Genomic DNA, 26,813 nt, shown 5'->3' on the forward strand with positions numbered 1-26,813 from the left:
TTAAAGATTGTATTCTTATTCCGAGAATGTACTTGCAGTTCTTTGCCGGAGACATGGGTAGGATATTGCAGAAACACATTCAATATTATTAATTTTGTATATTGTTTTAAGTATTCTTAAATATTGCACTCACTTCAGGAGTAGTTCTTATGTCAGCTTCATCACTAAGACAGTGTTTATAATTTATCTCAAGTGATATTTCAGATCACACACTTCCATAGAACCTTTCTTGCAGTGTGATTCAGCACAGGAAGAGAGTGTAGGCCTATGAGTTATAACCTTATACATCAGATTTTTTTTTCAGTATAGTGGTAAAATACCCATGTTAGGTCATATGTAATGTTAATCAATAAAATATATGTAGTAGTTGCGGTGTTTTGTCTTTTTGCTTACTTCTACACACTAAAGTATTGTTAACAATTACCAAAATACCATTTAATAGCAGTTAACTTACTTTGGACTTCTTTCTGTAATAAACACTTCAGCAGTGTTTGAACTGCTGCATCAGTGCCAACAGGTTGTTGTGATTTGAGTGAAGGTATAGCTTCTAAAGGACAAAACAGGATCCCAGTCTGGGGCTAGCCAGTAGAGGGGGATGCAGTCATTCACACTGTGTTGATGTGGATCATCTACAGGAAAAGAGTGGGCACGAGGGAATAATCCAAAGTTCCTGTGGAGTTACTCTTGCTCTGCTGCTGATGCTGCTGAGAACCTCTGGAGAAGGTGCACCCCTTCCTTAATCCTGTTTGGTCACAGTTCATTCCTCTCCTGAAGAGAATTGAAGAGGTGATGAAAAATGGATCACTTATTCTATAGCTTAGTTCTACGATTTTCATTGAAATGGACTCTGAGAAAGAATTCAGGTATTGAAATCAAAATTAGCATGTGCAAAGCCCCATTGAACAACTGCCTGATTCTGGTGGGCTTTCAGTTGGCTTCAGGCCAGCAGCCTGGTGGTGGTGGTGCTTGGTGGGTGTGAGTATTGTCCTTTTTTCAGTAATGAGTTTCCACCCATGTTTCCCTGGGAATCAGAGTGGTACTTGCACACCTGAAAGGATTGATCTCTTGAGTGTTTTCCAGTCTGACTCCAGCCCAGTCTGTCTTGGCTGACTAGATTTTGTAAGGAGTTTTAAAAGCAATGGTAGAGCAGGCCTCCTCCTTGAGGTGAAGGTGAATTTGTGGTGCCCTTGGTAACAGATGGAGTGAGTGTTGGAAAGAGGATCATACACTGGAGACTCTCCTCTGGAACAGAAATGGCTGCAGCCATATGAGAGACGCTTTTTTCGGTCTAATACTCCTTTAAGCATTGACAGCTTCTCTTTGACTATGTGTATCTAAGACTGCTTATTCCTCAGGAAACTAGTTTCTTCAAAAGCTCTGTCAGAAGCTGTTGTTCTGAATGTGGGGATGTGCAGGAGCAGCAACCACCCAACTTCCTTACAGGCTGCACAGTCCTTGGAATTCCTTGCCTGAAGACTGCTTGAAGCTGAGAAGACATCCAAAAAAAAATTAACCTTGGACAGCAGTGCCCAAAAATTCTTATTTGATGGCTGCTGAAGGACTTATGTGCCAGGCAGCTTCAATACATCTCAAGACAGAAGAGTATTGATTTCATAGAAGCCACTTATTTCTGCAGATTTCTCTTTTTTTTTTTTTTTCATGGAAAAAGGCCTGAGCATTAAGTAGTTAATGGGATGAATTTGTTTTGCTTTTGGACTAGTTTGAACAACATGAATAAGCAGCACTATTCATGCTATTAGTGATTTACACGTGAGAGGTTTCTCTAAACTATGAAACTAATATATACTTTCTAAGTTTTGCATAATCTAATTTTTCCTGTTTTACATGTTAGTGTAACAGGTATCTCCTCCTTTCCAGCAATTATTAGGATTTTTGAGTCTGCAAGTAATTTGTTCAGGTCTTACTCAATGTTTGGGTTAAGCACCTGCGAAACAATTTGTAGTTCATTCATCCGTTTACTGATTATTAGCAAAACTCTATTAATTTATAAATTATAGACTACCTTAAATATAAATTAAATTTTATTAATTGAGCAATAGGTTTGCCCTTCTATGAACTTGAACTGTAATATTTGGTCTAATATTAGGGATTGGGCATTATATTAGGAGTTCCTACTGCAAGCTCAGGACCTAATCCTGTTCTTGAATGTTCTTGTTGAAATTCACAGGGATCAATAATGGAATTTATACCAACCCCAGGCTGGTAGACAGGGTCTGTGTCCAGCCCTTTGGTTAGAGAGATTGAGTACTTATCAAGTACTGATTCAAATCAGGCAGGAGCAGTGATTGGAAAGACTTTGGGGCATATAAACATGGGAAAAGCCCATATGGTCTAATGCCAGTGTTAAGATGAAAAATGCAGATCAAATTGATACTAAACTGGAAGTTTGCAGTTGTCATCATCCAGCTGTTAGGGGTAGCATTTCTTTTTAAGTCAGATTTAGGACATATTCATAGCTGCAATAACAGGATGGTTTTGATCCCATTTGGCATATTTCAGTAACAGCACTGGGGAATTCTCTGCTGTGGGTTTTTAGCGACTGGCAAAGTTAGAGTTGTTCTTTGATACTCAAAGCTCCTTAAGCCTCTTGATCTCGTTTAACTGACTGTAATGACGAGACAGATGAAGCCTAGTGAAAAGAGAAATTTAAAGGAAAGCATTAAGGATAACAGTGTTACTGCTACATCAATAAGAGAACATTTCCTCACGTCAAAGCAGATGTTATGTGAATTCCCTCAAGCTTTTTGTTTCTTAAAGTTTCAAACTCTTGCGTTGCTGGGCAAGTCCTCTGCCCAGGAGATACCTGGGCAGCTATTTCCAAACCAGCCTGTAATCCAAAACACCAAGAAGGCAGGAGCACCTGAGCTGCCAGAGTCAGGTCCCATTTGAGGTACCTTGCTGTTCTCCTGCTTGTGGGATTGGGATTATGGAATTACAGGATCCTGAGCACGTAAGGGTCAGCTTGCCCAGTCTGTTGTGTGTTGCTGATTTACCTGCTGCTCCTTCTCTTCCTAATCCTTAAGTAAATAATATTTTTCCCTTGGCTATCTATTTTCAAACTTGGAAAATTCATATTCATGTGTTAAGGAGTGAAATGAATATATATGAAGTGGTAGAGTAGTCAGACCATAAAAGTAAGTGTGCTGTTGGCTGGCTATATCTGTCAGTAAGTAGAGAGTGCAGACAGAAATCAAGTGATTCAGACCACTGGATTTTGCATGACCATTCATGTTTCCTCAATGTGCCTTTCAGGAAAGGAGACTAAATCACTTCAGCATCAGAAATACTCTAAAAATATTACACTTGGAAGGGCTTGTTACGGCACTCAAGATTTCAGAGGCACAGAAAGGGTGTATTTGGCTAAAGAAAAGCGAAGCTTAAAGGTTAGGTTGTCCAAAGCAAGTTATGCTATGCCTATAGTTCAGGGTAGGTAGCCACTTTATAATCGGAAAAAAGTGTCACCTAGAAAGTGGGCTAGAAGTCCTAACTGTATGATAGAAATGCATAATACTGCTCTTGTTTAACCTGAATCTTTTTATATCATCAGAAATTTGGTTATCTTTTTTTTCCTTGCTGATGAAGAGCGAAGCTAGAGCGATGAGTATTTGGACATTAATTTCTGGAAAGATCAAAAGCTCCTTTTAACCAACCTCATCACTGTTTCACTGCCCATTCATTAAATATTATTATATTCAGCTTCATTAAAGGCAGTCATTCCCCTCTGGCTGTTGGTAGCATTCATAAAATATCCATGAGATTAAATTTTTTGTACAATTTATCTACCTCTATAAAAGTCAGAATCTGGATTCTGTGCTTTTCCACATATGATATATTTAAACTTTTTCTTGTTTTGGGGCAGGTAAACGAATACTTCGAAGTCCTGTTTGTTTTGCACTGAATGTGCTTGCAGAATTCTTAGCAGTCATGCTAGCAAGGCTTTTAGTGCAAATCTGTCATGATTTTTAATATGAAAAGTCAGATAAATTACACTTAGGCCTAGTACAGTTGTTTGGACTGCAATGCTTCATTGTAGAGGAGAGGCCAATATTCTTGGGTTCCACATTGTATGGATGTGATAGGACAATTAATTCCAGTAACTCTGAGTATTGTTACAGTTATATACAGGATAGTATTTCCTTGGTCTTGTTTCCCCCTGCATAAAATATTGGAAGATTTTCTTTGGAAAAATGTGCCTTCATTATATTCTCCTTTCCCATAAAGCAAAAATCTGCAGTAGTAATAATGTATTCATAAGGGCAAGATAGTTTCTTAAAGCCAAGACAACTGAAGTTTGAAGGGATGGAGAGGAAGGAAAAGAAGGCAATGGCTGGAGGTTTGTGGCACCTGTAGCTTTGGATAATAAAGGGGTTTTTTTCGTTTATTTTAAAGTGTATTTATTTTAAATGTGTTTTCCTCCACAGACATTAGAAGCTAGTGCCTTTCCTTCTTCCTACACCTTGCTGTTGCATGCAGGACTTAAGGCATTGTTGGTTTTGGCATGTTTTCCAAATTAAACATTCCTAGGTATAGGATATTGTGTGAAATAAAAATAAGATATAAAACTTTCAAACTGTGATTATACAAGTCTGTTTCTAAATACAAAAATCTATCCTATGTTGTTCTGGCATGTAAGAAACTGGTGTTATTGGCATGGTGAGTAAAAGTCAGCATTTATGGCTGTGCTTTTTCACATGGACTTGTTCAGTAAACTGTCATGATCTAGTTGTCAGAGGTGACAAAGCCGTCTAGCTTCCATTGGCTAATGTAAGATTTATCAGTGCTTGAAAAAAATGTTCAATTTGAGCTACTGCAATGTTATTTTAATCTTGTAGCTCGTTGGGCTTCTGTGTAGAAGATTAAATACACTGATGCTAGTGAAAAGGCATTGATTTCAGTATGGCTCACTCTAAAGAGTATTAAATTTATTTCCACATATTCTGAGTGATAGATATGAAAAACTATCTATTTCAGATCTTTTTTATCAAAGGACTAATATGCCAGGAATCTGAGCAAATCCAGAAGCTGCGTTTTCTAGCACGTGTACAAAGGGTATTCACACAGAAACTTGTTTCGTGTGCAGACATGTTCCTGCATTAATCAGTGTATGTACATGAGATGTTATTGCAAAATACTCTTTGCATGTTTTATAACACTATGGTCTGAAGCTCTGCTTTTCTCTTCTTCCCCTTTGTTTAAGTAGCTTAAGGAAAAAAAAATATTCTTCCATGATAAAATATTTATAAACTGTCAAACACAAGTTAGAATGCCAAACCGAAGGTGAATTCTACATGCTACACCACAACTGCTCCTTGTGCTTTTTACAGTCTTTGTTTATGAGTTGGGAGAATCCCCACAGATTTGCTAATGGGGAATACTCCTGTGTCTGACTTGATGGGCTTGGCAACCTCTTTGTTAGACTCCACAGAGACTCCTGGGTTGCTGCTGGGATGGCCCTGTACAGTTTTATACATCGAACTGCAGTGCTAGTCAACATACTGGGCAAGGCTTCCCAGCTGCTCACCATCCCATTTTTCTAAATGTAGTAATCAAATCTGGGCTGGGTAAAGTACATGTGCAGAGTGAAATCTTGCCAGTAGAGACACTACTTCCTGCAGCTCGGAGCATTGGAGCATCTCTCCATACCTGCTGTAGGTGAGGGAGTCTCACTATCAGGGAGAAAGCTGTGTGCTTTCTTATGCCAGAGGAAGGTGTCCTGAGTATCTGGATATTATTCTGTGGTCTGCTGTCAAAGTTGCTAAAGGATTGAGGAGATCCGCTCCTTTCGGCTCCTGTCTCAGCGGGATGTGGTGCTTCTCCAGCAGTGTGCTGGAAACGGTGACCGTAGTGCTGGGGGTTTTTGGAGTTATTTCAGTCTCAAGTGTGTGAAAATCTTCATGGTGTGTTTACTCAGCTGTCAGTGCTGCTCATATAGACCTGCATCAACTGATGAACTGATGGTGGTAACACAGGGCTCGCTCCATGCCATTGCCTGCCATGTATTGTCTCTGTTCAATTTAACATTAATTTTTCATTTGTCTAAACCAGAAAGTAAGAAATGTGCTATCTTAGCAATTTATGAAGGGTCATATGTGCACCTGGCATTTCTAAGTGCCTAAGAATCATGATAGTAAATAGTAATTTTAAAATGCAGGTGTGTGTAGGTCACAGTTGCAGCCAGAGTAGAATGTAGGAACCAAAAAGTTGCAAAAAACTTTTCATCCATGGTGATTTCTGTAAGTTGTGGAATACTTTAATTTTATTAGTCATTGACAAAATCTAGGGATTAAGTCAATGTAATTTTGCAGTTAACTTGTAAAAGATTTGAAATTTTGATTGTGTTTTAGCCCATGCAGAAAAATACAGGGTGGTATAGGCCATGTATTTTTTGGGCAAGAAAGGGTCATTAATGATAGCATTCACAAATATTAAATTACTTCCATATAGGTATCCTTAATGAAAGCTAAGTTTTCTTTAAGTATCTGTTACCACAGTTATGTTGAAATTCGAGTCTTGGTGATGAGAGAGCATGCAAGGTGTAATGGAGAATGATGAGAGGTGGAGGATACCTCTGATCTAATCAAGAATGATGTTTTCCTTGCTTCTGATTTTGTGTAACATCCCTAACTTAAAAACGGGGGAACTGCATCATAGGTGCTATGATAATATGTGAATTTTTTATTGTTATACTGAACATGGCGTTTTGTTGTCAGGTACCTGACTGACGGCGGGCTGGGGCTGTACACGCGGCGGCTGAACCGGCTGCCCGACAGCATGGCCACGGTGCGGGAGACACTACAGCGTAGCACAGCCCTGGGGCTCGGCGACGCCGACAGGTAGGGGGCTAAACACCCTCGGCAATCCAGGCACTCGATGCATGGATATAAATTTCTCCAGAGTATTTTAGATTGTGTGTTCATGGAGGTGTTGAGAGAAATGCTAGTTTCATGTCTCCTGAGTGCTCTGCTGGAATCTCCCCTGTGTTTTTGTGGATGGGAGGCAACACAAGAAAGTGTTGAACTCCTGTTTTAGTAGTGTTTCAAATAGAAAGGACTGAATTCTCTCCTCATGTCCATTGATTTTCCTCCAATTTTAGTGATTCAATGTGAACAGTCAAGGCCAAATGTCAAGAATTAAGGGACTGGAAATCCATAATTTACCGGAGTGCAGTCACAAAGGAGCCCAGTGAAAATTCTGTAAATGTAAAGATATAAATGGGTTAAATACTGTTGCTTTTAATGAGGTCAGCACAGCTGCTTCTTCCCCTTCCAAAGCCTGATCAGTGTTACTGTTGATGCAGTGAGTGACTGTATCATTTTTCTTCCATCATGGGCCTCAAAGTATAAAACATTAATTTTGAGGTACACATTCAAACCAGTTTTTGAACTAAAACTTTTTTCTCTTTTTTAAAATCTGTAAGTCATTCCCAGGACATAATGTACTTGACTGAGCTGGATATTACCGATACTTTCTTCATTGTGATGCAGGTATTACTAAGGAAACACAAGCGATGGCTAATCTAACCTTATTTTCTAAGCAAACTAAATCTAAATCTGCAAAAATTTAGACCTAGATCTGCTTTGGTGTCCCTGTGATATTAGTAAAGAGCAGAATGTCACATCTAAACAAAAGAACTAAAACAGAGACTCTCAGCTCAGTTTGAATTACAGGTCAGCATATGCTTGCCAGTTGTAAAATATGCCTGTATTTTTCCAGGAACTCATATCTCTTGAAATTTGCAGCTTGAAACCCAACCAGCACTCACTGCTAGTCCTGTGAGTGAGGGCATTTCCACCTTGTGATGCAGCTAGAGACAAATCAAGTATCATGTGCTTCTGCTGCTGTGGCTTCTGAACATTGCCACAGTAGCAAAAGCATCTGTTTAAAATTCAGCATTTTTCTAAGATAAAGTATATTGCTGTTTAAGTAACAGCTTTCTGGAGAGCTGGTGTTACATTCCTGTCATTGGCTCCTTCCCCCAATCCAGTATTTTCTGTGCTTGCAACACTTTTTGTTTGCTGAGCTCCTTTCCTGAAGATACCACACATCAGGCACCAATTAGGAACATTTGACAAGAGGGATTATTTGAGTGTTTAAGTGTATTCCACCTAGAATGGGGCTGTGACCCACTGAAATGCAATCCCTAGGATGTCAGTTTTTAAAGCTTTGAAAATCATCCTTTCAGTTCACTTAGAGGGGGCCAGACTTTACACACAATAAAGACTCTGCGTGGCAGAAAAATAACCCTTGGCCCCAGAGCTGGTGATATGTTGCTTTGATTTAGTCTTTTCTATTTAGAATATAATACCTTAGCAGGACTTGAGGGACTTCTGACAGGAGGACAGTGATTTAAAGATAGCTCGTCTTGGCTTGCTGGGTGACCATGATGTGCAGATTAAACAAAAAATTAATCATAGTTCAAGGAGTATTCTGGGGTGAAAATGGCCATAAGGAAAAGGAGTTGAATAAAACTGTGCAGTAATTAATTGTTTTCTTCATTCTGTGAGACAGTGAGGAGGGGTACTGGGTTGCTTTATTGGTACATGCAGAAAAGATATTAAGATTCTATTTAACTTGTTCAAAGCAGATGTTAACTGAATGCATGGGAGTACAAGCGTGAAAGACTGTGAACCTGTGGGCATGAGGTTAATCATTAAAAAGTTATCAGGAATTTCTGTGATATGCTAGCTTGTTTAGTTTCTTATGCTATTAGTTGCAAAAGTTTAGTTGTGAGGCTTTTACTCATTGGCTCTGGTAAGGTAAAACACAGACCTTACAAAGTACATTTTCCCCTGCAGCAGGGAAATCCAAACAAGGGCATTGGATTCAGTGTTTGATTGCAAGGTTAATGGAAGCATTGCACAACATAGCTGAGCTTACTTGTTGACTTCAAGATAATTTCAGTTTGCCTAGAACAAAGGGATTTTAAATCAAAAAAGGCAATAAAATACCTTTTTATTTAGTTTGTGATTGTTTTTTTAAATTTAGTTAGGGATTATTTTTTTTCAAGGTTGGACATAAATATCCTATTTTTTTGTCTGTTCTATATATATAGACTTGGTGTGTGCCATCTGGTTATTTAAGTTGATTTCACATTGTCAGAAACATCTGCTTGATCTGAGACTAAATCTTGCCCTTGCCTTCCTATATATAACTTGCATTTGTAATATGTGTAGGTAAGTTAGATCTGAATAAATCTTTCTGTAATTGCTTACCTGTGTAAGCTGTTATTTAGAGGAGATAACAGACCTGTGCTGATTTATCACATCCTTGACTTGGACAGGAGGCTGTGAATGTGAGCTTGTCAAGAGTAACTTTAATGCTATTAGGGAAGTGTCTATATGACCTTTTGAAAAAATCATCAGTGATGAAGTGCTTAAAAAACTACTGCTGAGCATGATTAACTTGGATTGTTTGTCTTTTACAGTTCTATTTGAGGTTGCATTAATTACCTGTCTTTGCATAAAGGCATAAAAAGGTCTTCCCATCTCCTTATTGTAATGACTTGTCTTGTCAAAGAGTGGATTGTGTTGTCTTGGTGCTTCCAGCAGCTACAGCATTGATGGGCCATAAGTAAAAACAGTGCTGAACTTGCTCTTCAAGAGTGTGTCTGTGTCCTGATCACATTTGATGACTGCAGTACCAGTCTTGTCACATGCTTGGTTAAAAACAAGTCCACATTCAAATTAGCTCTTACTCAGATTTGTGACTGAATCTGCTTCCTGACAGTCAGCATTTTAGAAGCATTTCCTGTTTTCGGAAGGATCTTTGAATAATCCCAGAGGAGACTGTGGAGCCTGGACAGGAGATGGACAGGAAAGAAGAGTTGGAACTGAAGCAGAAACCAAGCAGAAAGCCAGAGGACATTCCATGCAGAGCACACTTGCTCTGCATATTTTGCTATTAGTAAGAATGTCATTGAGTGCAGTACAAATGGTAAAAATGATGGCTTTCAAAAATAGCTGAAGAGTAGTATTTTGCTGCTATTTTGCATTTTATAAAAACAGATTAAGGTTATTTATATGTCTCTTGGCTCAGGTAGTAGACAGTATTTCACATTTGTGGAGTAAACCCCTTTGTCTGGAGTACATTTCAATTCACTAACTGCAATTTAGTTTCTTGAATCCTGCTACAGCGATGAGATTACTACAAAGATGGGTTAGTTGGTGGTGGTGGAGGGAGATTGTTGGATTGCCTTCTTAACCAGAGGAAGTTGGATCGTACTTCAGAAGGGCTGAAAAACAAGCTGAAGCAAGTCATCAAGTTGGGGGAAATATTGGCCTGTCATAAAAAGTGGGGAGAGAAGATGTCACTGCTTTTGGGAGGAGGCAGATTCCACTGAAAGCAGAATTACAGTCATGGTGCTGATGGGTATTGCTTAAGAAGCTGCATCAAATTTCCTTTCCTGCACCAATTTTTTTTTTTTCCCAGGTGCTGGTTTATTGTAGACAATAGCAAATTTTATAATATAAGGAAAAGAAAAAGGAAATTTAAAAAAATATATTATTTTTGTAATTTTATGGTAGCATAAGACAGCTTAAAGTTCTGACTGGTTTCAGTTTTTCTTCTTAATTGAGACAGTGAAGCTGAAGTAAAATGAAGGTGTAGCAGAACTGCTCCATCTCATCACTGCTGGAGTTTTAATGCTCTAACAGTGGTAGCACAATATATATAAGAATAGGGACAAAACAAAGAGAATTGTTCTGGAATAGATTTCTGTAGACACATAGACTGGATAGTCTTCATCTTAAATTGCTAAAACATGACTAGGTTATATCTTCAGGTGGACCCAATTGGTGTAATAATATGTAGAAGCAGATATTTTGCCCTGTAATGGCAGTGGAATTCCCATCATCTCCTTCCCCCACAGCATATCCCTACTCCTGCTTTCTCAGGAGTGTTGACATAAGTGTTTGTGGAGCAGGAAAGGAACTCACAGGGAGGTTCCTCTAGTGTTTTGTGTGAATGAATTTGCAGAGGGAGGATGTCTGCTGTCAGGAGAAGGAGTAACTACATCCATTGAAGTCATCTACAGACCTCAGGAGATCTCAGCTGAGAAAGTTGCTGCCATGCTATTTCCACTCTACCTGGAAGATTACATGCCATCACTTCACAGTTCCTTCACTACCAGAACATCCTGGCAGTTGCACTTGGATTAAGTTGCTACAATTAAGATAATTTATAAGCTCCACTTCTCCCATTTCTTTTCCTTGCTGGCACAATGGAACAACCCTGTATAAGGATCCTGTGTACTAAAGGAGCATTGTTTTCTAGAAAATAACTTAAATTCTGTAAATGATTTTTAGGTTAATATAGACAAATAGGGGTTTTGAACATTCATTGCTCACTGTGTCTGTGCTGTGAGTCACTGCAATTTGTGTATATATGCCCATCTAGGGTTGCTTAACAGCAAAGTCACAGGACTGGTGAAATGATTCATGCCTAGCAGATCAACTGCCCTGTTTGACTACCTGTTTGGATTTTATCACTAAATTAGAAAAAAGTGCTTCTGCTCCTAAATATGCAGGTTGTACCTTGGTACCTGTAGATATCCATCTCTCTGTCTTTGAAAGATCCCACATTTATCTTGAAAACTGACTCTCAGAAGCAGGGGAAATTCACATTGCAAAGATTCTTTGAAGTTTATGGCTCTGGGATCTGCTGATTAGAATCACAATACCATATACTTCTATTTTCCAAGCAATCTTTTCACAAACTGCAATCCAAAGTGGTTTTAGATTACATAAAGTAATTGCAAGGTTAAGCAACAAATAGTTCAAAACAAAGGTATAGTAGCTATACCTGGGGGCTGAAATGAGCATTACCAAAAGGAAGAAAAGGACACTACATACAAACATGGCAAGGTTAGTCAAGGGAAGCAGTGTCTTCAGACAGATCTGTTTCAGTGGTCTAAAAGATGACAAACTTCTTGTAAAGTTTTCTTCAGGTCTAGAAGCAAAAATTTTCATTATGTAACACAAGCTTTCTGTGAATTGGCTCAGCACAGTAATAATATTTTTCCTTTTTTTTTTTCTTTTTTCACATTTTTTGGGGGGTGTACATGCAGTACACTGGATGAAGTATTCTAGGCAGTACTTCTGTAGGATTTTGTAGTGTTAATTCTGTTTAGAGAGGCATTATGGAATGGAGATAAGTTTGAAAGTTTTGTTTGTTTCTCAGGCTTGGTCTAATTTTACTCATTGTATGATGGCAGCTGAGACTGTAATTCCAACAACCAACTTAGGCTGGGAGCTGTTGGAAGGCTAGAAGGGTTTGAAGGATTGGATCACTTTAGGAAGTAGATAATTTTCAGCTGAGTTTATGTTTGTATAAAATAATCTGTCCAGGCTCCTAAATCCCATGGCATGTAGCAATAACAGATGTATGATTGACCTGTGGGGGCTGGCTGTTGAAGCAGTTTTGTGCCTATTAGTTAACTGACTTTTTGTAAAATTAGAATTGGTTTTCCCTGGGGACAATTCCTTCTCCATGTATTCATGGCCACAAAAAAGAGCAGATTTTTTTGCAGTAAGGACTTGTGTGCATTCAAGAAGCCAAGAATTATCCTAATCTTCTTTTACTCAGGTATTCTCTAATACTTGGTTTAGTACCTGCACAGGCTGACAAGGCAGCTGAGAGCAGTTCTTTGCCTTTTTCAAAAATTTCTTCATATGAGAAAGTGCAGTTCTACCACTCAGTACAAAAACCAACCAAAAAAAACATGCTACAACTGCAAACTCTTCCCTACAAAGTCAATCTTCATGTGCTTGGTTATCACTGTAGTTCTAATCCTCTTCAGAATTGCCTGTTTTGATTAGATGTAAACATCTGTAAGAGATAGTCTGGACCTAGGCTTTAGGAGCTGCATTTCTTGTTGAAACCTTTCCCCTGGTGTCATGCCCTTTGTTTTTGTAGCTGTGATTTTCATTCTTCATTCCTATATTTTAGGGTGTATTTACATCTCTCCTATAGCATCGAAGTAAGATGTTTAGTCCAGGAGATGCTATTCACTACAAAGCTAAAGGAAGGTGGTAGGTACCCTCAAGGGAGCAGCTCATCTGACTAAGCCAGGACTTTGTTTTTGCCCGTGAAAATAGTTTGTGCTTCCCTGGAAGCCTGCACTGCAGCATGTGGACAGGTGAAGGGACCTTGCCGTTTCCAGAATTATGGGTGCTGATTCTGTGAAAACAGGGAAAACTGCCTGATTTAAGCAGCTGAATAAGTAATCTTGCATCTAGTAATGGCAAAATCATGATCCTAGACCACTGTAACTAGATTTTCCTGAAGAGATAGTTCCTTTCATACACCTCCAGTCAAAGTATATAAGTATAAAGTTGATCTCAGTGCTTATTTGAAGACTCTTCTGAAACCCTCTATTTCTGGTTCCACTGCCAGAGATTAGCACTGTCTTTTCTATTGTATGAAGTGGCTTTCAAAACACTTCAGACATGTGGGAAGTTAAGCTTGTATTCCAAGGGTAAACAAGATTGTAGATACAAAGACCATTTTGAACTGTATCAGGGTCTTTGTGCTTTGCATGACAAACCGAAGAATGTGAAATGCTTGCTGACACAGAGCAGACTTTGTTGTTTGGTTTTCCATGTCGAATGGCAAGAGAGTCAACACAGTCTCACAACTGACCTACACCAGTAACCTCTGAGTTTGGGATTTGGAGGTTGAATAGATAAAACTAATAGCGGACAGCTGTCAGGCTCCCAGAGCAGAATCCCACTTTGGGGCTGTTTGAAGAGCATGGAAGCTCATTGTGGCTGTAAAGCAAATTTCTAGACTGGTGATTATTTTCAAATATTGTGTTTATTACTCAATATTACTGGAAAACTTTGTTTGATCTTTGTTTATTTGTATTTGTTGTCCATAATTGTAAATTTCAATATTTATTTGTTTTTCCTCCTTCTATACAGCTATGTATTCTTTTGTGATTATAACAATAGATTATTAGTATTTGCTTCTGTGGTAATAGAAATGTTAATGTTAATAGCCAGGATTTCAGCTTTCTTTATAGCAGATGAATGTTTCCTGTAATGGTATTGTTTGGAAAATCATATCAGAATTCCGTGTCTAAATGTAAGAAACGTGTTTTCCTGTAAGAATATGCATGCCCTCCCTCCCTCCCTCCCTCCCTCCCTCTGCACTTCCTTCCTCATTTATTCCCAGTTTTGTCCTCTCCAGTGAAGAGATTTCAAACACTGCAGGTGGCGTGAAGGGTCTCCATTACTGGGACCCCTCCAAGGAATTCAGGATATCTGGATGCTTTGGTCCATTGTATATACAGGGAAATGAGACTCCTAAGACAGTTAACTAAAATATCTGAAGCTGGATGGTACTACTACCCTGGTTTATCCAATGAATATCCACATCTGCAGCATGGGAGCAGCAGAGGAAGCTCTAAGGTATCCACAATTTGGAGCTCATATTTGAAATTCTCTGTATTTCACAGTTACCTCCTTCAGCTGTCCTCAGTGGCAGCTCTTGTGTTTTTAGAAGGTAATGAAGCAGGGGGTGCTTTTGGGCTGATTGATACTAAAGAAAGTGAAAGCATCTCTGATACGGCGTTTGTGGAAGCAGATGTCTTCAGATGAAAAGAAGGCTCCTTCCCTGTTTCCATGGCACTTCACAAAGAGGTGCACTCTCTTCCACTTCTGCCACAGGCCTGTAACTGAGTTTCAAAGAGTAGGGCATGTCTCATTTCCCATGTATGTCCACAGAGAGAAGTGCAGAGGATGGAGTGTATGGACCATGTGGAATGAATTATCTGTGCCCAATGGAAGGAAATTCCCCTACTGCAGAGCATCTGTGCTGCATTTTACCAGTTGGGATGTGGAGTGGCAGGGGCAAAAGACTATAACTATATATTTGCTGCCCCAGGATTCTTGGAGCTAATGCTTATGTCACGTCATTCCTTGGTGTCATGATAACTTCCTTGGTGTCCAACTAGATATTCCATATTGGGGCGTCCATACATTTCTATCCTATCCTATCCTATCCTATCCTATCCTATCCTATCCTATCCTATCCTATCCTATCCTATCCTGTCCTGTCCTGTCCTGTCCTGTCCTGTCCTGTCCTGTCCTGTCCTGTCCTGTCCATCCCGTCCCTGTCCCTGTCCCTGTCTTCGAGTCTCCTCGCGTCTCCTTCCTCGAGTCTCCATCTCCTGTCCTATGTCCTATCCTATCCTATCCTATCCTACCCTTCCCAATTCCTCAGCCTCCTCACTATATAGGGATTTTTCAGTAGTGTGATAAGATGACTTTGTGACCCTTTTATGACAGCTAACAAGTGACATTGAGATTCCACAGAACAAGCAGTAGCTGCTCTTTCTGCATCCTGAGGCTTAAACTGCTCAGTGTTACACAGCTCCATGGGACTTAAAAACACGTTGTATAAACAGGCATTAAGGCTTCCACATGATGTTCTTATGTTGCTTAAGTATATGCAGTTAAATATACATTTGGCCAGGATAAATAATTGCATGCTCCACAGTGGAAACACTCGGAGTGGTATTGTGTCACTTCAGCAGTATTATGAGAACGTGTATAATTTGTTTTTATTAGTCAAAGTTTTTTTTATATATATTCTCACTATAAATAAAACATCTAATTTGATTAAAAGTGATTGCTGCAATTTGAGGCTAATTAATTGGACATAAGTGGCATTGGAACATGTGAAACCTGTGTGCAGGGTTAACACAGGGAGCCTCAGTAACCATTCCTTTGCTAGAGGCTGTTTATGTGTGTCCAGGTATAGATGGTCAATAAGTAGCCAGGGGATAAATGCTAAACATTGGAAGTCTGATTAGTGCCTGAGCAAAGTCCAAGGGCTGAGCTCAGCTCTTTTTAACTATATGTTATTTTTCTGTTGTTCCTTAACTTACAAAGGCTCAGCTCAGCAGCTACTGTGGAGTTACCATGTGCTCTCATCAGCCCCAAGTAATATTTAAATCTTTTAAATCTAATTTTAACTTTCAGGTTTATATTTTCTGATTTTGTTGGTAGTTTAAGTTAATTTTCATATATATCAACTAATTCATTCATTTTGGTTTGGGGGAAATGAGCAAACCACCTTGAGTGTTCAAAAAGGTTTCATTCCCTCTTTCATGTTCATTGTCAAGGTTGATTTATTCTTGTTATGAAACTTGCAGCTAGAAATTCTCTTTGTAACATGACTTAATGCCTTAAACATTTCTTTGAAACCATTCATGTTATTTGATACCATCTGATATGCACATGCATAATTTCGTGTTTCATTTGCATTTTTAGGCAAAGACTAAATTTTTGTTTTCAGGGATGACTGAAACATAATACTGCATTTGCAGAACTGGAGCTGTTTTGAATGCAGAAGTGATGAACAGAGTATTATCTGGGAATGGCTGGAGATGTATTTATAGGCAACTGTGTATCTCTATGGAAAAAGATGAGGGGGGAAAGGAGAAGGAAGAATCATCAGCATGAGCCTATGGGAAAGAAATCAGTATACTGTGCCAGGTCAAGTTCACAGAGGTTACATTCACCCAGGAAAGCTTTATATTCCACTTAACCTGTGTTTTGGGACTGTGTGTATCCTCTGTCTACTCCTAGGGAGAGACTTTATTCATTTATGCTTTGAGAGCATTTCTGAAGCAAAGGACTCATGAGAGGGAACAGGTGGTGGAAAGAAATCTGCATTTACACACTTCTAAGGTCTTAAATGTGCATGCAAAGGAAAGACAGAAATTTTCTGAAATCAAAAGACCGTGATTTCAAGCTGAAATCAGGTTGAGTTTCGTGCTCTTATTTCTGTTGAAATTCTTTGTTGGCTTCTAACTATAACCATTGAGTCATTTATTTGTTAATAAAGGTTAAAAGCCAAAATTCCATATGGCAACAAGAAGTTGCTTGTTATTCCTTTTGGTCTAAGTGTGCTGGTGGTTTGACCTCCAACACCAACCCCCAGAGGGCAGAATTGGAGTTGTCTTCTACACTGTGACTTGGAGTTTTGGCCCCTTTCTGCAGTAACTTCTGACAGATTCTCGATTTTAGTGACATTCCCATTCTCACACCATGTTTGTATGGGCTGACTTCACGTCAGCTGTAATGAGCTAAACATGTGACTGATAAAATAATAATTTTTTCTGTGAGTCATACCATATGTTCCCCTCTCTCCACCACCACAATTCTGGTCATTCTTTTCTTGGAGTTATTTTACCCTTCCTGCATCGTTCCCTCTATGCCACCAGTTTGCTTTCCCTTGCAGCCATCCATCTCTTTCCAAACAATGCCTTGTGCTGTCGGATGGGCTTTCATCACATCTGCCTGTACCCTCAGCAAATTACTGCAGCTCAACTTTGCCTACAGAATGTGTTTGAATCTTAAAGTTACTCCCCACTTTGGGTACATTCTTCTCTTATTTATTGACATCAGGCTCTGATTTCACCTCTAGATTTTAACACCCTTAAAATGACATGGTTGCAGTATGTGGTGATGTGGTTGAATTTGTTATGGCAATGTGTATGTTATCAAATCATTTAGGAACAAGGGATTATTTTAGAAATTAAAAAATGAGAGCCAAAGGTAACTTATGACTTGGCTAAGCAAGTCTGTGTGAGATCATGGGAGGAGAATGAAACTTTGTTTGGACATTTTCAGGAATAGTAGTGAACTGTAGCTATAACTTTAGTAGAATGGATTCAAGGCAGACAAGAAAAACAGGGTGGTAAGAGGAAAAAGCTCTGTGGACTTACTATCTTATAAACTAATCTCTGAGAACTCTGTTCTTGGTGTCCTTAAAACTGTATTTGAACCAAAGCACAATGACATATTAGAGGAAAAGTGGTGGGAATAACCAAGAAGGGGTTTTCCAGATGAATCTTTGTTTATTTCTTTATTAATCTTGAAGGCAAGGACTTTCTTCAATTTGTTAGGTGTGCCTGTTAAAATGCTAAGTATGAGTGTGTGCATTAATCTAACTATTAATCTGGTTTTTTATCCTTTCATCCTGTCTTCCATTGTGTGGTTCAGTTCATTGAAGTCTCTAAACAAATATATCCAATGACCACTCCATAGTTCTAGAGGAATTCACTGAAACAGAGCTGTGTTTAAGTTCTAGTTTGTCTCTGATAGCAAGACACCATTTCACAGCTCAGCCTTAACCAGATGGCCACACTCTGCCAGTGTTGAAATATGACAGAGAAGCCAGAGGCTGGTTTAGAATTATTTCATTATTGCACATGGATAAAACAGAAAATAAGGCTTTGGGTTTTGTTCTTGTTTTTTTCCTTACGGAATAGTGATGCAGTGATTAAGGCCATAATGTACAAAGTTTTGTTGAGGTCACTGCCATGCCTGAGTGGAGCAAGGATCTCTGTTTTGGCTTCCTGTGTTAGGGTTGTTTCTGTAAGAATATTTCTGCCTGTGTCTCCTGCCAAATTATTTGCTGGAAATAATATCAACATAAGATACTGAAAGGTGTTGATTGGACTCTTGACTATTGTGGAGCTATCAGGACAGGAAGTGAGATGGAAAGAATTCAGGTTGAAGTCCTTGAACTCCCACATCTCTCCCAGCTGATTTAACTATGAAAATTAACAAGGGATCCAAAGGAGTTGTCTTAGTGTTGTGAAGTCACATTTTTTCATAAACCAGCAGGATATTTAATAAAAAATTTCCAAATTTCTCTAAAGCAGGGATGTTTGCTCTGCAGTAGCAGAGCTGGTAGTTGGAGAGCTTAAGCTAAAAGCTTGCCAGACTGGAGGTAGAGTGACAGTGCCTTAAAACCTCTTCTAAACAAAATAAATCTCTGACAGGTTCCAGTCACTTCTAGACATTTCTTGTCACTTTCTCAGCTGCTTTTGTGCCACCACTGTGGTGTAATGGTGTCTCTGATGAAGACAGACTGAGAGAGTTGTGGTTGTTCAGCCTGGAGAAGAGAAGGCTCCAGGGGGAACTGAGTCTCTTCAGTGCCAAGAGGGGCTACAAGAACAAAGGCCTGGAGTGACAGGGCAAGGGGGAATGACTTCACACTGATGGGGTGGGTTTAGAAGGGATATTAGGTAGAAATTATTTGCTGTGAGGGTGGTGAGGCCCTGGCACAGGCTGTGAATGCTGAATGCTGTGAATGCTTCATCCCTGGAAGTGTTCAAGGCCAGGCTGGATAGAGCCCTAAGCAATCTGGTTTACTGGAAGGTGGCCCTGCGCATGGCAGTGGGATTGGAATGAGATGATCTTTAAGGTCCCCTAGAACCCAAAGTGTTGTATGATTCTGTGCTGGTTCCCTGAGTCACGGCCATTTATCATTGTAGAGCAGTGATCGATCCACCACCTCCAGCAGGCTCAACATTCAGCTCCAGACTCCATCTAAATTTGCTTTCATTTTCCTTTTCTTTTTTCCAGTTATTCTTCACATACATTATTGGCTTCCCTTCTTACCTTCTCTGTTCTCCAAGGCTCTCCAGAACCAAATAAATATTTTGTATTTCAGGACAAGGTTTCTCAGAGAAACTGAGAACTCGATAGAAAAATCATGTCTTATTTTCTAATGATTCTTGGGAAATGTTGTTCTGTTTTAACCAAAACCAAAGTCCATCCTTAGGCTGGCATACAGCTTGGAAAATTTCAGGACAAACATCTCAGTTTTGGCAAAGTGCAAATGAACACATTCCCCCTACTAATTATTTCATTACTGTAACACAGCCATCTCTGAAGCAGTGGGTGTAGCCTCTGAGGGAAGAAACATGCACCGTGAAAGCCAGTAAGGCTGGGGAAGGGATTATTGGGCGGGAACAGTTTCGCAAGTTTTTGCTCTCACAGAAATGCTAGGAAGGGTTAAGGGGTCCTGCAGAGATGCTGGGACCTTGGGACCTCTGCGGAGTAGGGAGTGCAGGAGGGAAGCAGTGCCGGCAACAGTGATCGAGGGCTCTCAGCAGGCAGAGCTGATGAAAGGATCTAAGCAAGCAAGCCTTGCTCACCTGCTGAAAAGTAGTAAAATTGTGGTTTTTTGTTACATTTCATAGCTGGAACGATTAAAACGTTAAATTCTTCGGAGGTAGAATAGGAGGGGTAGGCGTGATACTGGGAAAGGTTTATGACTTGCGCAGTTGAGCTTTTGTTTTCTCACACTTTATTACTTAAAAAAAAAAAAAGGGATAGAGAAAGAAACCTAGCTGCTGCTTTAAACTTGTTATCAGTTAGGAATTAGAGAAATAATGTGGGTGAAGGGATGGTTTGGGTAGGCTGCGGTTCGGCCGCTGGGGCGGGAGGGGGGTGCGGCTCCGGGGAGAGGCTCCACAGAGCTTTGAACTGCATCAGTTGCTCGAGGGCAATTAAACACACAAGACTTCCACCCGTAAAGAAAGGCACAGAAGGGAGTCTCCCTGTTTTCTGTGCTGGTAATCAGCAAGAGAGAAGAATGTGTAAACGAAGAAAGAAAAAATGGTGCCGTTTGGATGGAGGATGTCAGACCCCCAGCAGGATGCCTGCTCGAGTTGCATCTCAATAAATAATAATCGCTTGTTATGCTAATAGGCACCATTTCCAATTACATGATTTGAATACAGATCATATGCATGTAAATTATGCTGTTCACGTAACCAGTAATACACACTTTAGGTCTTATCTTCGGTATTTTCATGTGTAAAATGATGCAGCATGGAAATGAATATTGCAGAGTTTTCACGTGCAAATAGATAGCTAGCTGATAGAACAAAGAGCCAGGCAGCCCTGAGATAATCAGGAATACCAGGAGCAATTTCAGAAGAGGCCCAGGATTAGTGTCACTTCTGACTCTGACAACACCTGTCCTCGAACCCGATTATAAAGAAAATAAAATGAAACAAAAGGTTGCATGATAATGCCATGAGGCATGATAGTAATTGCCCCCTTGTTGGCTAATTACTAGGTGCATACTTGTGAACATTGCTGTACCTTTTACTAGAGCACAGGATTTAGTAATTTTATTCTGAGGAAGGGGCAAACAGGTGGGACCTGGCTCTTTGGAGAGGTGGGAAAATGTGGCTAGTTACTCCCTGAGTAACTTAGGAAAAAATGCTTATATGGTTTTATGGCATTGCAAACTAAATATTTAACATAGTTCATAAGGTATATGATAGAAATATTTACCTGTTAGGAAGCTATAAGAATATAATATAAAAAGTCATTGTTAGGTTAATTTTTCAGGTATCAGATAACGATGTGAGGCATGAGATAATCTGGGCCCTACAAGGCACAGGCGTTTAGAATTAGTAGTTCAGTTTCAAAAGAAGAAAACTGTTACATGCAATATAGCTCACCATGTCAATAGTCAGTTGTTATTACCATCAGTTTTCCCACATCCTGCTGCCGTCTAAATGTGTGTATTTTCTGGTCAAGTAAGAGCAAGTGGTTTCATTGTTATGTTTGCAAGAAGAGTGTTTTTTCTATATGTAAGTAATTTTTGAGTAATGGAACTGGTGGAGTAGTTAAAAAGCTGACCTTTTGCTGAAAGCAAGCCTGTCAGTTGAATTTTTCTCCAGTCAAGCTGAGGTAGCTGTCTGAAAAGCAGCTAATCTGAAGGACCATTCTCAGGTGATTTGCAGCTACGATTTTATTAGGGTTTAGCTGAGGTCAGAAGTTCACCTGGGTGAGTTGTGATTACCACAGGTGTTCATGAGATAAGGAGTTTCATGGAGTACACACCTCTAATTGGCTGCAATTTTTAAATATTAGTTTAAATTTAGTGCTTTATCGTTCACACTTGGGCCTTTTTGCTGCTTAATTAAGAATTCATGTTTTGTTTCTAGAGCAATGAGTCCATAAGAGTTGTCACCATTTTAAACAATACCCAAGAGCTAGGAGAAACTTTTGTTTAAAAATATGCACTGGTTAGAGCTGCTGTCTTGTAGGTTAAGTGGATTGATCCAGTTCATTTTGTGTTAGGAAGATTGTAAATTTAAAAAACCTTTCATTTACATAATCAGGTATAGTTAACAGTGGCAGAGCGGGGAAATGTCAGAAATTCTATATTGCATTAAGAGTCTGTTGTGAATGTGGAAATAGCAAATTAGTCTATTTGATAGACAGAAACAAAAAAATTAAGAAAAAAACAATTCACATGAAAAAGTACATCCAAGAAAGTGGAAATACTTAGCAAGGTAACGTGAGAAGGACAGATGTCTTTTGGCTCAGATACAGTCTTTGGAACATCCTAGTGCTGTATGGGTGGAGTAGATCCCTTTGTTTTATAAGAAAAAACAAAAGTGGACTCTCAAAAATAAAGCAAAAAAATTTTTTTTGTTGAAATTGAGAGTTTGTGTCTTTGTTCTATGCAGACGGTGCAGTTGAAGTGTTTATATGGTTTGAATGTTTATGGATCAAGTGATGCAGAGGATTTGAAAACACTACAGTGATTTAGTAGTGGTATTTTCATTAGAATAAATGAGTTTACTTTTCTAGTGGGATGTGCAAGCTTTACAACATCCACAGCAACAATAAATAACTGTAAATTCAGAGATATCTCTAATTAGGGGAAGGCTGAAGCAATTAAGATGGGTAGACTATTGATCATAACTGAATGAGATCCATACAGATGACAGCAGTGGTTTTACAATGGATGCCCTGATGTGGTTAACGGCTGCTGTTGATTTAACAGCAATGATTTTAGTATTTTATTGGAAGTGTGGGTAGGAAGGTTAAATCAAATTTTATAGGGCTTCTCAAAACCATACTACAACCACTTGGAGAGCTGCTTGTTCAGCCAGAAATATCTAATTCTGTAGATATCACACTTGGCATATCCTTCCTGGGCCTGAATGCATTCTCTGACACAGAGCCCTGTACCTGCTGACCAAACAAGAACCTGTAATTAAAATTTTCTCTTTCTGAGCTGTTCTCTATATCACTGCTTCTACATGATGATTTGTATAGCTTCTTTCATATCTGTTCCTGTTCTCTACTCTATTGCATGTTGACACAGACATGATGTTAGAAAGCTCAGAAAACTAACTATAAATGATATATGGACATCTGTCATAGATTGACCCCAAAGCATTTTTTCATGGTCATGAAAAAAAGAATTCATGCCAGCTGCACTAAGTTTATAAATCTGTTTGGTAGGGATCAGACTGAAAACCTTAATGGTTGCAGGAGACAGTTAAGTCTTGGAACATTGTAGCAGTTCTTGTTACTCTTTTTAGCGGTCTAGGTTGGAAGAATTACATTTTTTTCCTTAGTGGCATGTGTGTTAAAATCTTTCTTGTCAATATTATGTTATTTGGAAGGGGGACTGATTTTTATAATTTGGAGAAGGAGATAAAGAAAACTGCATTTAAAACAGTGAGAATGATACATCATTCTTGCATTTCACCATATTAACTGCACTTTAAGATAAGATTTCTTTTCCCATTTTCATCCACTGTTCTTACAAAAGGGCTATTTGTCTTTTGTATTTTTAGTTGGGTTTGTTTATTTATTATATCTGGAAATATTAGCATAGAAATCAATGAAGCAAAAGCATGTGTATATAGTTCATATGTTGATATTTCTCACTCAAGGAGTCTGAGATTTGATAATGTGTTTAAATATAGAAACATTTTGGATCATCCAAGTATAACCCCTGGATTCAGCATTCATTTGGAATTCCTCTCAGACAAGAATATGCAAGATAAATTGCTGTTCAGCGTCCCCCATTTTTATTAGATTTTCTCCAGTTCCCTGTCTTTTTTTCTCTCTATAAAGTGGCCATTTGTGTTTTTCACTCTGATGTGCTTATTCATTTGAAATGAGCATAATGAAAAGTATGCCTCAAAACTGTGTCAACACAAGTGCTCCATGGAGGCTACTGGCATTCTTTAGACAATCTTTGAAGTACATGTTAAAATGTTACAAAACCATTTTAGTCATACATCACACACACATACAAACACACACACAAATAGTATTTTCTTCTCCATCAGGCATGCATCTCATCTTGTTGAAAGAAGCTAGGGCATTCCTTAATGGTTGCTCAGTTAAAAGCAGCCCCTTGGAGGAGGATGCTAAGTCTATTTCATACTGTGCAATAATTATTAATATTATACTTATTAATTATTAATTTTATTTGAGTTTTCTGGTCAAATTCACAGTCTCTTGGGGGTCAGAATTCCCTTTACTTAACATCTTGCCCAGTTCCTATTCATTACAATGCATGGCTATGCAGCAGCACACACTGATGGTTCCTTTTTACTTCTGTGTGATACCATTTGAGTGATTAAAACAAAACCTCAAAGTATTCTACACTTCATGTGTTCACTTATAAAAATAAATAAATCCACACACCACCACCATAATATAATTGTCTGCTCTCAGGAAAGCCTGAGGCAACAGAGGGTTCTTCCCATTGAGATTTAAGGATGTGAGGAGTGTTTCAGAGCAGATATCCCTTGTCAGTCTGCAGACTCAGTGCCTCTGAAGAAAAAGGGAAATTAAAAAATGATGCTTCATTTTCCAATCCTACTTTTCCTGTCTTCCAAGCTCCCTTTGGAACCTCACTGAAAACCCATAGGGTGGTAGCAGCAGGGTTTATTTTCTGCTATACTTCCTCCTGAGGGTTTATCTTGCTGCCAGTGTTGCTCTGGTTTTCGGTAGAAATACCTTCCTAGGATTAACAATTGCATGAGTTCAGTAAGCTGGGATTCTTCATTGTTTTTGTTTAGAGTTGTTTTTTTTTATTTATTTAATGTAAAGGTCATTTGAATAGGTAGTTACGTAAAGTTTTAGCTCTATACTATCAGGTATAAGAGTTGTAATGGTGCAGCAGTGCTGCTGTAGTCCTGCCTTTAGTTTCTCATACAGATACTCTACTCATACTCATGAAAGTACTCTAAAAAGGTATATTTGTGTTCCATGTACTCTAGTTCAAAGGATGGAAATGTGTTCAAAAACATGTTTCAGTTTATTCAGAATATGTTTGGTTATTACAAATATTGATGTTTTTTAATTCAAATAATGTCCTTTAAGAGGGAAGAAATGAAAAATAAAACTTTAAAAATTGCTGTTGAGATTATTTTGAGACATTGGTTTACCCAGTGATAATGGAGTCTCTTCCAGGGCAAGATGTGTCAGGTGCCTCATGCCCCACGGTATCCCGAAGGTTCCAAAGACTACTGAAGTGGGATTTCTTTGCTACAAAAGCATATGCTGCTTGTATTACTTTTATAATCATTCTAGTTATCAAATGATAGATCTCAGCTACTGAGAAACAAAGATAAAGAGGATTTGACATATTGCAGTAAACCCACAATTTTCAGGTATTTTGGTGTTCTCCATGGGAGCGTTTGAAATGCAGCAAGATTTAAGCTGCCTTAACCTAGAATACGAACTTGTAATTGTGGGTTTAGGCCTTTGCAAATGAAATGGAATGAGGCATTTCTTTGATAAGTTTTTGTTTTGCTGCAAGCAGGTTTAGTTCAGTTCTGACCAGCATCACAGCTGTGCCTGAGGTTAATGGGAATAGCACACGGGTGTTGGGGTAAGGAACAAGGGATTGGAGGTGCAGTGATTCTATGACACTTTGTATTAGTACACTTTGCAGCCTTTTCTAAGCAGCTGTTCTTTTGGTAAATTAATATGTGGGGTCTCTTTACTTCTCCCCAGCTTTAACTATCGTAAAATAACTTAATGTAAAGCTGCTCACAGCTTATCTCACCCCTTTGCTATGTGAAACTTCCAACACAAATGCTTTTGTATGCTGCAGCCATAACACACTAATCTTCTGAACTTCCTGACCCATAAAACTGTGATTATTGCTACATGTAAAATTCATCAGGAAATATCCCCCTGTATTTAGTGTTACGGGTATTACATTGCAAAATCCCTCCTTTGCATTGGAAGGACTGCCAAGGAAGGGAAGGACAATGGGGCTGTAGATGGGTGTGAGCATAGTGCTGTACCTTGATCTTGTTAATTTGGCTTTATTTGGAGCTGGAGAGCTGGTGATTCAACAGATGCAGTATCCTGATTATTTTTTTTTTCCCTGGATTACAATTTCAGATTAGATTTTTTTTGGGGGGGGTGGGGGTTTGTTTATTTGTTTGTTTTGTTTATTTGGGTATTTTTAATTAGAATATTTCTAGTTATTCTTACATGCCATTAGCAGTGGATCAACCACTGATTTTCTAATATATTTTACTAATATACAACTGCATGGGCAGATAATTGAGAAACATCAGTTGTGAAAGGTATTTGAAGGAAGACAGGAAGGGTGTTAGGGATGAAAAGAAAGCTTTACTGTTGCAGTTGTGATTCTTTTAAGTATCTGGCATATTTGAGAGTTATCTCTGCTCACTATTCAGCAATTAAAATAAGGAATGAGAAGCAGTTTGCAGCTTCTTTGATAAAGGATAGCAGTTAAAATGCACCAGAGGCAAAAAGGGAGTAACAACAGTCCATGAGGATCTTTTCCCTCTTTCTTTATGGATAATACATGGCTTTCTTTTTAAAAAGCCATGTGATTTTTGTCTAATCTCCAGCAAAGATAGTGACATCAGCAGCTTTGCATTTGTACATGTGCACATCACAAAAGGGGGTGGTTTGGCTGCACTCAAAGGTGCAGATGAACCAAAATGCACAAGTCATGCTTCTACCTTTTTTTCATGATCAGACTAACATAATATAGGTAATCATACAGATAAAAAAAAAAAAACTAAAACCTTTTAAAATTAAGTGAACAGGCCTTTTTAATTTTGAGCCACAAATGTTTGTGTTAAATGATGCTTTTCCCAAGCCACTTTTTTTATTAGCATTGTTCTAAATTGCAAATTGTCACTTCCACCAGCCTCTAAATTACTCGTC

At 38.8% G+C, this 26,813-nt stretch overlaps 1 protein-coding gene across 5 annotated transcripts in view; it reads left to right on the plus strand.

The window, feature by feature from the left end:
• The window catches only part of NAV2 (neuron navigator 2), a 204,813-nt gene that overhangs the window by 121,017 nt on the left and 56,983 nt on the right, over nucleotides 1–26,813 (plus strand). For all 5 annotated transcript variants that reach the window (XM_086893008.1, XM_086893010.1, XM_086893011.1 and 2 more), the window contains one exon: nucleotides 6,732–6,854. In XM_086893008.1, coding sequence (XP_086749134.1) covers nucleotides 6,732–6,854 — 123 coding nt within the window. The remainder of the gene's footprint in view (nucleotides 1–6,731; nucleotides 6,855–26,813) is intronic.

The sequence above is a fragment of the Cyanistes caeruleus genome, chromosome 6 (genome assembly GCF_971803275.1).
Source record: "Cyanistes caeruleus chromosome 6, bCyaCae1.hap1.1, whole genome shotgun sequence".
Classification (NCBI taxonomy): Eukaryota; Metazoa; Chordata; class Aves; order Passeriformes; family Paridae; genus Cyanistes; species Cyanistes caeruleus.